The 14,396-nt window shown below is 47.3% G+C and overlaps 1 protein-coding gene across 5 annotated transcripts in view; it reads right to left on the bottom strand.

Moving 5' to 3' along the window:
- Positions 1 to 11,181, bottom strand: part of LOC116954947 (uncharacterized) — a 261,733-nt gene extending 250,552 nt beyond the window's left edge. For 4 of the 5 annotated variants that reach the window (XM_076052742.1, XM_076052744.1, XM_076052746.1 and 1 more), the window contains exon 1: positions 11,055 to 11,181. In XM_076052742.1, coding sequence (XP_075908857.1) covers positions 11,055 to 11,096 — 42 coding nt within the window. In that variant the 5' untranslated portion in view covers positions 11,097 to 11,181. The remainder of the gene's footprint in view (positions 1 to 11,054) is intronic. The other variant, XM_076052743.1, reaches the window with a different exon arrangement.
- Positions 11,182 to 14,396: the final 3,215 nt, after the last annotated feature.

A 14,396-nucleotide genomic window follows, 5' to 3' on the forward strand; every position in this document is an offset into this window, starting at 1 on the left:
GCCAGCCATCTCGGTCATCTCAGTCAGTCGACCCGTGGCACCTGCTGGGACTGCCCCGTGACCTCCTGCCAGCGGGCGTTCGACACTTCACGTGGCCTCAAGGTGCACCTAGCCTGGCACAAAGCGCCGTGGAGACGTCACCGCCACTTAGTGGCGAATGGTGATTGTTGTTGTGATTGTGTCGGTGTGTGTGTGTTTCACTGTGGTAGTGTTATATCGGTGTGTGCAATTGATTCCGTTTCTGTGTCAATGTAGGCCAGTGTATGTCGGTGCGTTTGTGTAATTGTGTCACGTGTGTATCAGTGTTCTATCGGCGTGTCTGTGCTGACGTGCGAGTGTGAATTTTGGGGAGCGGTTGCGCAGTTATTCGCTCACGAAGCCGGTAAACCGAGTTGGATTCCAGCTCATGGCCAACAGTGACTGAAATCCGAACGGGTCTTGGGCCGCCCCTAGGTCGACTCAGCCTTAAATAATTGCCGTGGACGGTCTGTGAACATCACCACTGGGGGGGGGGAGGAGACAAAAGCAGTCGAGTGGTGTTCAGCCGTGTGCCGTGCAGACCTTTAATAGGGGATTGCGAACAGCACTTGACCCACGTCTGTAAAAGCCTATATGGGTGATCTTTGTCTTTGTCAATGTACACACGTGTGTGTGTGTGTGTACGTGAGCGGTAGTGTAACGTTTAGCACGCAACACTACGTACCCGAATACCCAGGTTCGATTCCCGCTCACGGCCACCAACACCAGTGACGATTGTCTGAACCGGTCCTGGGCCTCCCCTCGGTCGACTCGGCCTCAAATGGGTACCTGGCGCGGTGTGTAAAAACATCCTGACTGGGGAGACAAAGGCGTCCGGGCGTGGTGCTGGCCACCCCACCCCCCTCGTGTGCCGTGCCGGCCTTCATAGGTGCTCGCTAACAGCACTTGCCCCAACAGTCTGTTAAGGCTACACGGGGGTGGTGGATCTTTGTGTTTTATGTGTGTGCACCAATGTGTGCGTGTGTGTGTGTCTAACATCGTGGTGCATTCACATTCAAACAACGGAAATGTCCTTTCCTGTGCACTTCCACTCACACGACATACCCGGACACACAGAGGCCACATGCAGCACAATACGATGACGACATTGTCTGCTGATGTGTTTTCCCCTATATGCGCTTTTGCCCAATAATACACTGCTGGATGATTTGACCATACTTCACCACGCTGAACAACATTGGAGGAGGGTGTGCGGGTGGGCGTGGATGGAGGGCGTGAGAACCCACTGATGTTAAGCCGTGTCCGAGAATTGAATTCAGAGGCCCGAGTTCGTAACGCAATGTTGCTAACCACTGCGCCACCACTCCACCATAAGGTATATTAACTCAACGCACGTAATCTGCCTTTGTATACACATATCCAGTATACAATAATGTAGATGTGAAACAACACATCTAAGACATACGTACGCACTACGTACGATGTTTCAAACAACACACACGCGTAAAAAAAATGACATTCAGAATATAACACACAACGAATTCGCACACATCACTGGCGGTGCGGTGGTGCAGTGGCTTAATGCACTGTGCTATTGAAACCGGCCACTTGAGTTCAGTTCCGAGCCAGTGGCTAACATCAGAGGCGAGAAATGTCCATCAAAAAAATGACCAGCGTGGTGAAGTATGGTCGAACACGGCACGGGGTGGAGGTTTTCATACAGCAGTGGAAGAATGATCGAGGGATTGGCTGTAAAAGAATCATTATTAGAATATGTTTTTTTATTGTTTATAAATTAAACGTAAACACCGGCATCCTGGACTTGTATACTCGAATACAATTATTCCGCATAACATATACACACGCGCATTATACCAATGGCTAACATCGTTCGTCCAAGCTAAACACCCACAAACCACGTGCCTATATATAGTCATTATTCAACATCTACATATCATCACGAGGCGATGACCTTAACAGAAGGTGATAAGGGAGTAAATTAAGTTTTGCATTGCAGATGTAATTCCTCCAGATTCATAAAACAAACCCACAATAACCCAGACCCACACCCACCCCCCCAATAGTTCAAAGCAAACGTTGGAAGAAGGTGCGCGTCTTATAATCCGGTAGCTTTTGAGTATGCGACAAGATTGCCAAGGACTCTCTGGGGCGTCATCATCAGGAAGAGGAGACCCAATGGCGTTGGACGAATGCTGTTAGTGAGCACCTTCGACTCGGGAGGAGGAGGAAGTCGTGTTGCACAACAATATGCACCCCCCCCAGCCCGGCCGCCTTTGTCTCTCCCATATCCGATGCTCACACATTACACCAAGTACTACCCAGCTAAGGTTGAGTAAACCTAGTGGAGACGCGGGAATAGGTTCCGATACCATATACTGTAGACACACACAAAAAAAGTATCGCATTTCGGAGGAGCGGAGGCGCAGTGGTTAGCGCAACCACCATACCAACCCGGGCCACAACCAGAGTTCAATTCCCGGCCACGACCAGTGCCGAGTGGATTACCGAACCGGACCCAACTACCCCTGCTCACCGCCGCTTTCGTGAACCCGCACCGACCAGCGTGGTGAAGTATAGTCAAGCAAACCCCCATGGATCCACGTGGCCTTCATCCAGCAGTGGATTTGGTAACACAGTCTGTGACCGTTCTGTGTTTCGTGTGCGACTTTGCCTGCCACTCCAGGTAGAAAATAAACACCGCAGGTAACAATGCGAGCACCTCAACATCCACCTGCATTCATACCTATGCCCAAATCACAAATCTACCGACTTCGTACCACTCTTTAACATGCCATCCCATAACAACCTATCTGCTTTCTTACATATATGGTACCTAATCTGCATTCATACATCCGTACCTATACCCACCTATCGTCTGCCTTCTTACCTATACCTACATCTGCCTTCTTACCTGCAACTTTACCCACCTATCTGCCTTTATTTATGTGTATATATACCTACCAGAGATCATATATGGACTTAGCTTCCTGCCTTTGCCCCTATACCCAAGTACCCAACTACCCCACAACCTCATCACCTCTGTACACTTACAAGCCCGTGTTGCTTACCTAACCTGGCAATATATATAATATACATCTATCAATGTGCCATCTACAGGTGACATTAGCAGTTTGCATTGGGGGGGGGGGGGTGGTGAGGGGGGAAAAGTTAACCCAGGAGGATTAAGTCTTAGGGTGGACTTTTCGTGACATGTTCATGCCGACAACAACCACTAGATTAATATTTGGAGTTTGGATTTAAGGATTTAGTGGGGGGGGGGGGGGGTCAAATGGGAGAGTTGTGAGGGTGTCGTCGTGATGATGACACGACAAAAAGGGGGTGCGCAGCAAGAAGACCCCCCCCCGGGGGAACGCCACGCTGACCGAAGGGTGTTTTTGGCCTACTCTTCCACGTTACGCGATATAGCGATGCATTACTCTCGAATTCTCCGGATTATTATAACACGCACCCCCCCCCCCCCCCCACCAATACTTTTGTCACAGTACAAAGGGGGGGGGGTAGTCGTATAATCCGAATAATACAAACACAAAGTCACATCCTGTTTATCAATCCACTGCTAGATGAAGGCCACCGCTAGAAGCAGTGTCAATCGGTACGCCGAGGGGGGGGGGGGTAACTTATTTCACCATACTTCACCACGGGGAAAGATAACCCTGGGGACCCGGTCTTATAAAACATCACTCGGATTTTGTCTTTTGTTTATGTCCCATCCGTGGCCTGGAATCGAATTGAGATTCGTGAGTTCGTAACGCAGCGCGCTAACCACTGCGCCACCGCTCCCTCCCCCCCCACCCCCTCCACTCCCAACAGATTGCTTTTGACTCGTAACTTGACAGGGCTCGGAATTAAAAAAAAACTATTTTTTAAAAAAAGAGTGGACCAACTACAAACACGGTTCGAACTAAAGCACAGCGTATCCTCAACTTATTAAGACTTTTGTGTTTTTTTAGCGCGAGGCCAGTCGCGCGTGAACCGAGTAATTCGCCGGAGTGTGACGGCAAAGTCGATAAAAAGCAGGGCTAAGAGAAAAACACAAAAAAAGAGCGTTTGAGAAAAGTTTAAGGTAAATATTCTTACACAAATCTTACACACGAAAGCTCGGTTAGGATGTTAATTGGCATCAGTTTTGTGAACGTCGTTTGAAAAACGAATGTATTTTCGACGTTTCGGGCCACACCAGGCCTTCTTGAGAGACAAGACGATGCATGTATAAAACACACTCGCTAGCAAGTATAGCAAATACGGCTTCGTCAAAATTTCATACGAGACTCTGCAAGATGTTAAATCACGTTAATGTTGTAAACGTCGTTCTGAAAAAAACAAACAAGCAAAAAAAAGACTGTCGACGTTTCGACCCACTGGCCTTAAAGACAAAACGATGCATGTTAAATCACATTAAATGTTAAATTTTGATTTAAAGCTTTCGTGACTGCAGCGATTCATACTCTTGGTTCTTTCGGTAAAGTCACGTTGAAGGGAAACAATAAAATAATGATTGTTTCCCTTCAACGTGACTTTACCGAAAGAACCAAGAATACACATTGATGTTGTGAAACGTCGTTTCTAAAAAAAACACAACAAAAAATATATTGTCGACGTTTCGACCCACTGGCCTTACTTATACAACGTTTGTATATATATTTTTAAAACCCCACTCTAAAGCAATTGTGAGAGTTGTCAGCCAGTAGCGGTGGTGGCGACGTGGGCCCCCCCCCCCAAAGACCACCACCACCCAAGTTCAAACCCCCGTCCACGGCTAACAAATTTTAGTGGCGAGTCACAATCAGAATGGGGGCCCCCCCTTGTACCAGCGTGGTGAAGTATGGTCAAGCAATCCCCCCTAAGCCCACGCCACGTGGGGGGGGGGGGGTGATCATCCAGCGGTGGATTGAGAGAAGAAAAAACATCGATCTGAACCCATAGAGCAAATCGATAAAAATCCGACCACGTCTATGGTTATTTGTTATTTTTTATTGGTGGTGGTGGTGGTGGAGTAAAAACGTTGCTTATTGATGGTTACAATAGTCTTAGAAAGAGGGATACGAAGAAGAAACGTGTTGACGGACATGTGGGTTAGATGTTTAGTTTAAAGCGTTACGAAGACTAATTACTGTAAGCGGTGTTTTGTTGTTGTGATTATTATTATTATTGGCAGATCGAGGGTTAGCTACGGTGGGGACTTTGTGGTTCGTGTTTAGGGGGTCGTTCCGATTGCTAAATAATCGATTATTCGCACGTGATTATTGGCCTTGGTAGAGTTAGTGAACAAAGCAAAATAAACGCAAATACTTGGAAGGGATACCGGGTGGCCGAAAAGGCCGCTTTCTCGAAACGTCGCCTGTCACGTCATTTTACATTTTTAAGATTTGTCTTTTATGAATGTCTTGAAGCGTTGTTGTTGATATTTTTTTTGTTAGGATAAGTTTCGGCAATAGTGTTATAGGATTCGGTAATGGGGTTTTTTTGGGGGAGGGGGAAGAGGTTTGTTATTTGAGGGTTCGTATCAATCACTATATCCTTCGGTGTTGAAGTTAGTGAGCCTACCTATTAGTTTGGTGTGTTATGATAGAATTGTGTTCTACGTGACCATCACACACACACTAATAATAATAATGTACACACATTACTACATTACCGCAACGGCGCCGTACAACAACTACGAGGTTTTTTTGTGTTTCCTCTTTGCTCGTGGCAAATATCCGACACGAATGATCAAAACTTACAAACCTCTCGCAAAACGCACTTGTTGTTACCGACCACGGAGCGTAAGATCCGTAAGCGGTTGTCGTAATAAAAAAAAGTGTTCCGAGGAGGTTGTCATCGTCTTAAGTTCGTAGTCTTAAGGAGAGGGGGGAGCGGTGGCGCTGCGGTTAGCGCACTTGGTGAATCGTGAACCCGGCAAAGGGGGTAGGGTCCTCGCATTCGATAACGTCGGTGGCGATTGACATTCGAACTACATTCCGAGGTTCCAAACCACTAAGGACCACCAAACCACTAAGGACCACCAAACCAATAAGGACCACCGAACAAACTAAGGACCACCAAACCACTAAGGATCACCGAACCACTAAGGAACACCAAACCACTAAGGACCACCAAACCATTAAGGATCACCGAACCACTAAGGATCATCAAACCACTAAGGATCACCGAACCACTAAGGACCACCGAACCTTCCGACGGTGTCAGGGGGAGGCATTTCATCCAGCAGTAGATTGTAACACTTGGTGACACGTGGAGCAACATAGGCAACGTGAGAAACACGCCAAAAGTTGATGGCATTTGCTTAAACGCATCGCAAGGTTGCACTGTAATCGCTGGAAATATTACAAAGTTTAAACGACATTGCAGAGCATGATAAGCGGAACTTGAGACTATGCACAGCACAACGCAAAGTTGTACAAACACACGCGCAAAGTGTTGAAGTTAATAAGCTTATATCGCTAAGGACGATAGTTTGTGCTGTAGATGTGCCCGAACATGCGTTTCTTATACACTATACAACTATAAGATTGTGAGTTAACATTATGTAAACGTTGTATAACATTATATGAACCGCAAAGTCTGAACTATGACCATAGCTTATAACCACAGCTTATCCACGTACACACTAAGACTTATGACAATGCCATAGGTTATCCATATATACACTATAGTATACCGCTTATTATTCATATTATTATTAAAACAAGGGCTAAGAAATGTTACAAAGATAGGAAATGTGTTGAGAATTCGTACGTGGCTGGTAAGCGCTTAAAATTGTATCGCTTTAAAACACAAACCTTACGTCGCTTCGACAAGTCTTCTAAAACATTAAAATATCTTACAAACATTAAACAAAAACTACTGCTACCTTAGTGTAAGATCTATCACGTTACTTAACACACACATAGCTTATAAGAATTGTCACAGAATATGCACACAACTTATACATGGCCTGTGCACACGTTTTTAACAAAAATACAAACACAATCTAATGTTAAATAGCTTATACATAGTGTAAGCTGTATCACTTAAACTTACAGACACACACAAATCTAATGTCTCAAACGTTAGAAAACTAACTCAAAAAACGATTACACACTTTAAGACACTATTATAAATCTAATACAAAGTCTAATATCTATCTTAAGACTAACACACACAAAGCTTATACACAATCTAAATTATTACAGCTTACAACTCAATAACTTACGACACATTACAAAGCATAGAAGATGATGCACTGTCATGAAAACTCTTACGTTGCTTAATAAGTCTAAAACAAACTATTATACACACTGCTAATTAACAACTTACACACAATACACTGACGAATACATCACATACATTAAACATAAGAACTCTTAACTTAGCCTATCATTACACAAGTAGCCACAGCAGCCTGTACACACACACATTACGTACTGTCTTAACAAAGATTACATCAATTGTGCATGCGAAATAGTGCAAGGGCTATCTCATAGTTTTTAATACATCTCATAGCTCATCTATCTCATATATCTCATAGCTTAGACATTACAATCTCATAGTCCATATATCTCATAGCTTAGACATTACATCTCATAGTCCATATATCTCAGTTTTTAATACATCTCATAGTCCATATATCTCATAGCTTTGACATTACATCTCATAGTCCATATATCACATAGCTCATCTATCTCATAGCTTGGACATTACAATCTCATAGTCCATATATCTCATAGCTTGGACATTACATCTCATAGTCCACATATCTCATAGCTCATCTATCTCATAGCTTAGACATTACAATCTCATAGCTCATCTATCTCATAGCTTAGACATTACAATCTCATAGTCCATATATCTCATAGCTTGGACATTGCATCTCATAGCTCATCTATCTCATAGTTTTTAATACATGTTATAGTCCATCTATCTCATAGCTTAGACGTTACATCTCATAGCCGAGACATTACATCTCATAGCTCATCTATCTCATAGCTTAGACCTTACAATCTCATAGCTGAGACATTACATCTTAAAGTCCATCTATCTCATAGCTTAGACGTTACATCTCATAGCTGAGACATTACATCTCATAGCTCATCTATCTCACAGCTTAGACATTACGTGTATGATGTACGTAACACAATGTGAGACGTTCAGAGCTAACACGACACTATCGTGCCGTACACAACAAACGCTTCCCAACATAACACAATTTGGCACGTTTAAGACCCCCCCCCCCAAAGTATTCCATAACGAAAGACGCAAACACACATACACATATAGAGGGTACAATGCATAACATCGTACGAAACCACTCCGTTTAAAAAGACTCATTACTCTTAAACGCATTACTGGGCAGTGAAATGACTCAACTCTTTACACATAAGACACACAGACACACACACAAGACAGACACACACACACACAAGACAGACACGAGACACACACGACACACACAAGACACACACGACACACACGACAGACACAAGACACACACAAGACAGACACAGACACACACAAGACAGACACAGACACACACAAGACAGACACAGACACACACAAGACAGACACAGACACACACAAGACAGACACAGACACACACAAGACAGACACACACAAGACAGACACAGACACAAGCTTGTGTGTGTACACACGCATTATACATTCATGTTAACGATACGAGCTACCTAAGGTATAACAACAAAACACCGCACCAAGCTTCCGATGCGGCTCTTCCCAGTTACTGACCAGCTCGGTGAAAGAAAACATTTAACGTACCAACAACGTTGGTCGAACGTCCACGAACGTTGCACCAACGTTGGACGGTATACGGGGTTTTTACACATGCAAAGGGCTGCATGTACCACACAGCTCACAGGCGAAGGGATAGAACACATCACAGGCGGTGTGTATACGTGGTTACACATCGGAGTTGCGTGTGTGTGTGTATAAATACGCAACACGTTACATCATAATACGCAGTGTACCACATCACACACGCACACACGTGTGTACCACATCACACACACGTGTGTACCACATCACACACAGACGTGCGTGCCACATCCCATCACGTACGTGTAATCACATATGGCACACACACAGATTGTAAACGTGGGATACACATCGCAGCGTAATTTAACACACAACGATGAATGGCGTATTGCATCGCGTCCCATGCATACCCCACGTTACATACACACACACAACACACGTGTACCACATCACACACACACGTACCACACACACACACGTGTACCACATCACACACACGTACCACACACAACACACACGTACCACACACAACACACGTGTGCCACATCACACACACACACGTACCACACACACGTGGGGTATGTATAGACATTCGTGTACACACACACGTTAATACGCGTGTACTCACATCACATACACAGCCGTGTACGTGTTCTAAGGGTACATGTAGACAAGTACAAAGCCCCCCACCCCCACCAGTATAGCATCGACAGACTATAAGGGGGGCACGTGCTGTTAGAAGCGAGCCCTCTAAGAAGGCCGGCACGGCACACCGATGGGGGTTGAGAGGCGAGCAACCACGCCCGGCCGCCTTTGTCTCCCCTCCGCCCTCCACCCCCCCCCCCAAGGTAAACTCATCTCTGGCCGAGTGGATCTAAGAGAGGGCCCCCCCCAGGACTGGTGCTGGGCGCAGTGCGCTCACCACTCGCGCCACCGCTCCACCCCCCCCTAAAAAAACCACACAACATACATGCCACACACACTACACACACACACAACATACATGCCACACACACACTACACACACACACAACATACACGCCATACACACACTACACACACAACATACATGCCACACACACTACACACACACAACATACATGCCACACATACTACACACACACACACAACATACATGCCACACACACTACACACACACAACATACATGCCACACACACTACATACATGCCACACACTACACACAACATACAACACTACATAATACACGCAAGCACACGCATGTTACATGATACGTTGTGCACGGCGAAGGCAGTGGACCCGTAATGATTGAGGCCACTCTAGGCTCGGTTACACACTGGACGCTCAGACGTAGTACACATACTATTACACAAACACGTACATAAACACGTACATAACTTACAAATAACAGACACATGCACACGTGTAGAGACGTACAAAGATAAAGATCACCCCCCACGTTATAGCGCTTACCAAACTATTGGGGCATTTCACATGAACACACACACGAATGTACACACACACATACATGCTCGTATATGAGTGTAGATTGACGTATATGCATACACTCATGTACACAGACATACATACAACTACCCATAGGTACACGTAGGGCACACACAAGTGTATACACACACAACATAACCCATAGACACACACATACATACAACTACCCATAGGTACACGTAGGACACACACACGTGTATACACACACACAACAGAACCCATAGACACACAACTACCCATAGGTACACGTAGGACACACACACATGTATACAAACACACACAACAGAACCCATAGACACACACAGACATACAACTACCCATTGGTACACGTAGGGCACACACAAGTGTATACACACACAACAGAACCCATAGACACACACAGACATACAACTACCCATAGGTACACGTAGGGCACACACACAACAGAACCCATAGACACACACATACAGATACTATATATACTTAGACATCACCGGCGCGTACACACACACATACCGCCTATACTACAAGTACCATCCACCGTTACTATAACACCACCACCAACTATTACCACCACCACCACCACCACCAAAGCTACCACCACTACTACTACCACTGACCCACTACCACCCACCAATAAGTCCACTAGCAACCGGACCGACGGTGGTAAGGGGAGGTGGGGGGGTGGTGGTTATCGGCGTTTTGGCAGCCGGCCGGCTTCGGCTACCAAACAGCCGCAGCCCCGCTCGGGGCTCCCTCCCTCCTCCTCCTCCTCCGACTGCCGCTGCTTCGCTTCGCTCCAACAAACTCAACTCACCAGAGCCGACTTGGTGTCCAGGCCGTTAGCACTATCCACCATGATTGTCGTCGTGTGACTGAGATGGCGCGACCCCTCGGCTATCAAATCCCGATATTTTCACATCAATCCACCCCCCACGCACCAACCCCCCCCCCACGCCCCGAAGCGCCACCACCACCACTACCAGCGGCAAGCAGCACCGGCACCACCCCCGCCGAACGCCGACGTAGGGCGCTCCCTCCGCATCCTATTGCTGGCTACGTAGCCCTCCCCCACCCCCCACCCCCTCCCCATTCTCCCCCCCCCCCCACCATCACCCCCCCACCTCCCCATCGCATGGTCACTACAATCTCCCTGCACACCCCCCCCACCACCACCACCACCAACCACACCTCCAATAAACCCCTCCCCACCCACCCACCCACCCCCGCAGGTCCCTCCATCAAACTCTCCACCCACCCAGCACACCCCCTCCCACCCCACACACCGTTGCCCTCCCACACCCACCGCCACTACTCTTACAATCTCCCTGCACCCATCTCCACCAACCCTCCATCAAACCCCTACAACCCACCACCCCAGAATCCCTCCCTCTTAACCCCCCTCCTCCCCGCCACAACCCACATCCCTCCATCAAACCCTGAACCCACCCAACCCGACCCGCCATCCCTCCTATCCCTCCATCAAACACGATTACCACTCACCCCTCCACCCACCCATCAACCCTCCACCCACACATCAACCCTCCACCCACACATCAACCCTCCACCCACACATCAACCCTCCACCCACCCATCAACCCTCCACCCACACATCAACCCTCCACCCACCCATCAACCCTCCACCCACACATCAACCCTCCACCCACCCATCAACCCTCCACCCACACATCAACCCTCCACCCACACATCAACCCTCCACCCACCATCCCGCCTACTCACCCAACCCCCCTTTCCATCTCTCTCCCTCCCCTGCGACCGCCCCAAATCCACTCCCCCTCTATCTTCCCCTATTCACCCACCCACCAACCATCGCACTTTCACCCAACCCATTCAAACGACCTTAAATACCTCTCCCAGCACGCACGAGAATCATCCGCAAGCACCGTAACCCGCATTCCGTACACATCTAGCAGTGGATAAAAGAGAGCGAGCGAGCGTGCGTGGCACGGCCCCTCCACCGCCCCCCCCACCCCCCGAAGGTGGCGTGACCGCGAAACGTCAATCACGGCGCACGTGCGCCTCCTCGTGTCATCCCTCGCACGTGCGCCCTGGAGACAATGATGATGATGATGATGGAGCGAGTCCGAGTGGCTTGATGCTCATTATCTGTCGCTCGCTCGCTCGACTTCGCGGGGCTTGCACAGTTGGCAACCCTGTTGACAAGGAGTTGCGAATGACGGACTAACGGAATGATGGTCATTCAATTACGTCCAACTTTAAACAACGGCACAACTACCGCATGTCATAATTATCAGCGGCAGCGATAAATCCCCGTCCTCCCCCGTACAGCCTAAACATACTTTTTGGTGGGCAAGTGCTGTTATCGAGTACCTATGAAGGTCGGCACGGCACACGAGGTGGGGGGTAGTAGTGGTTAGCGGCGCTGCGCTACGAAACCCAGCGACCAGAGTTCGATTCCGGCTCACGGCCAACCCCAGCGGCGATTATCTTGAACCGGTCACCTCGGTCGACTCGGCCTCGAAAGAGTAACCCGATGCGGTGTGGATGAACATCACCACTCTGTATGAAGACAAAGGCGGCCGGGCGTGGTGCTGGCCAACCCGCCCCCCCCCCGTTCGTATGCCGTGCCAGCCTTCAATAGATGCCTCTCGCTAAAGAGCACTTGTCCCAACAGCCCGTGGAGATGGGGCGGAGGCGGCGGGGATGGTGGTGGTGGTGGTGGGTCTTTGTCTTTTGCCGTAAATGTCATCTTCATTTTTGAGTTGCAGGGAAGCTCACGCGCGCCCCCGTCCGTACAACGCCGGTCATTTTGCATTCTCCCTTCGAAGTGAGTGACCGACTTCGGGAGGGCTGGAGGTGGTGTGGACAAAGTTAGACCGATTTTGGCCGACGCGACATTGTTGAAACTCAAGCAAAGGGCTTCATTCAGCGGGACCTGACCAGTGCCGGATTAAGCTAAGTGCGGGGCCTGTAGCAAATGTTTTAAAGGGGTCCTAAATAAATAAATAAAAAGAACCAATAAATATTAAAACACATAAATGTTTAACTTGCATAGTAAAGTAATTGCATTTTTTATTTGCTTTGCAGCCAGATAATACGACAAATCGCTGACCTTAAACACCCAGTCGTTGACAAAAGTTTAAGGCGGTATATTACTATAGTAATAGAGCAAGTGCAGAATCACTGAACCAGAATTGATAGCTTGAAAGCATTTAGCGCTGGGCCCTTGAAAGTGCGGGGCCCGTAGTTACTACATGTGTAGCTACTACATATGCTACTACATATGTAGTAGCTACTACTTTTTTGGGTTAGTAGCTACACATGTAGTAGCTACTACTACATGTGTAGCTACTACATACATAGTAATTACTACACGTGTAGCTACTACACGTGTAGTGTTACACGTGTAGTAGCTACTACATGTGTAGCTACTACATGTGTAGCTACTACATACTACATAGTAGCTACTACACGTGTAGTAGCTACTACGCGCGTAGTAGCTATTTAGTAGCTACTTTTGCTACGGGGATAATCCAGCACTGGAGCTGACCGGGGTTCTGAGCTTCGGAAAATGTTTTTTTTTCCTGCAGGCGCTTTTCCGTACATTCATGACCTCCTTCAGCCACATATATTCCATCAAGTATCGTTAAGATTCTCAGATTGTGTGTTGCTCACTGTCAACCACGGTCTTGAGGCTTCACACGTGGTGGTGGTGGTGGGGGTGACGGTGCTTTTGCAATTGCGGCAACTGCTACACCTCCTTGCCCCTTCGAAGTCGGGGGATTTCCGAGATACTTACAAATCTTACAAATCTCCGCTAAAAACGCATCTGTTTCAAGTGCCATTCACTCTCTCTTTCGTTATTTTATTAACGTCTCTCTCACTTCTCCTTGCCTTGGGTGACGTTCAACTATTTTTCCGCCTTTCTCTGCACAGTGCCCTTTAGAACGATTGTTTAAGGGTGCTTTATACATTTAAATTATTATTTTTGATCTAAAGCTTTCGTCAGTTTAACACGTAGGCTTTCGCGACCAATATTATTCATAATAAAGGTTTTTGGGTTAGATCGCGTTTATTTATAAATGTGTCGTAACCCTCCACCACCCGACACGGCCAATCAGCAAAAAAAAGTGTCACGTTGACAAAAGACAAATAATTCACTACTTCAGCCCACCGG

This window comes from Petromyzon marinus, chromosome 57, assembly GCF_048934315.1.
Source record: "Petromyzon marinus isolate PM22_M1 ecotype Great Lakes invasive population chromosome 57, UKy_Petmar_22M1.pri1.0, whole genome shotgun sequence".
NCBI lineage: Eukaryota > Metazoa > Chordata > Hyperoartia > Petromyzontiformes > Petromyzontidae > Petromyzon > Petromyzon marinus.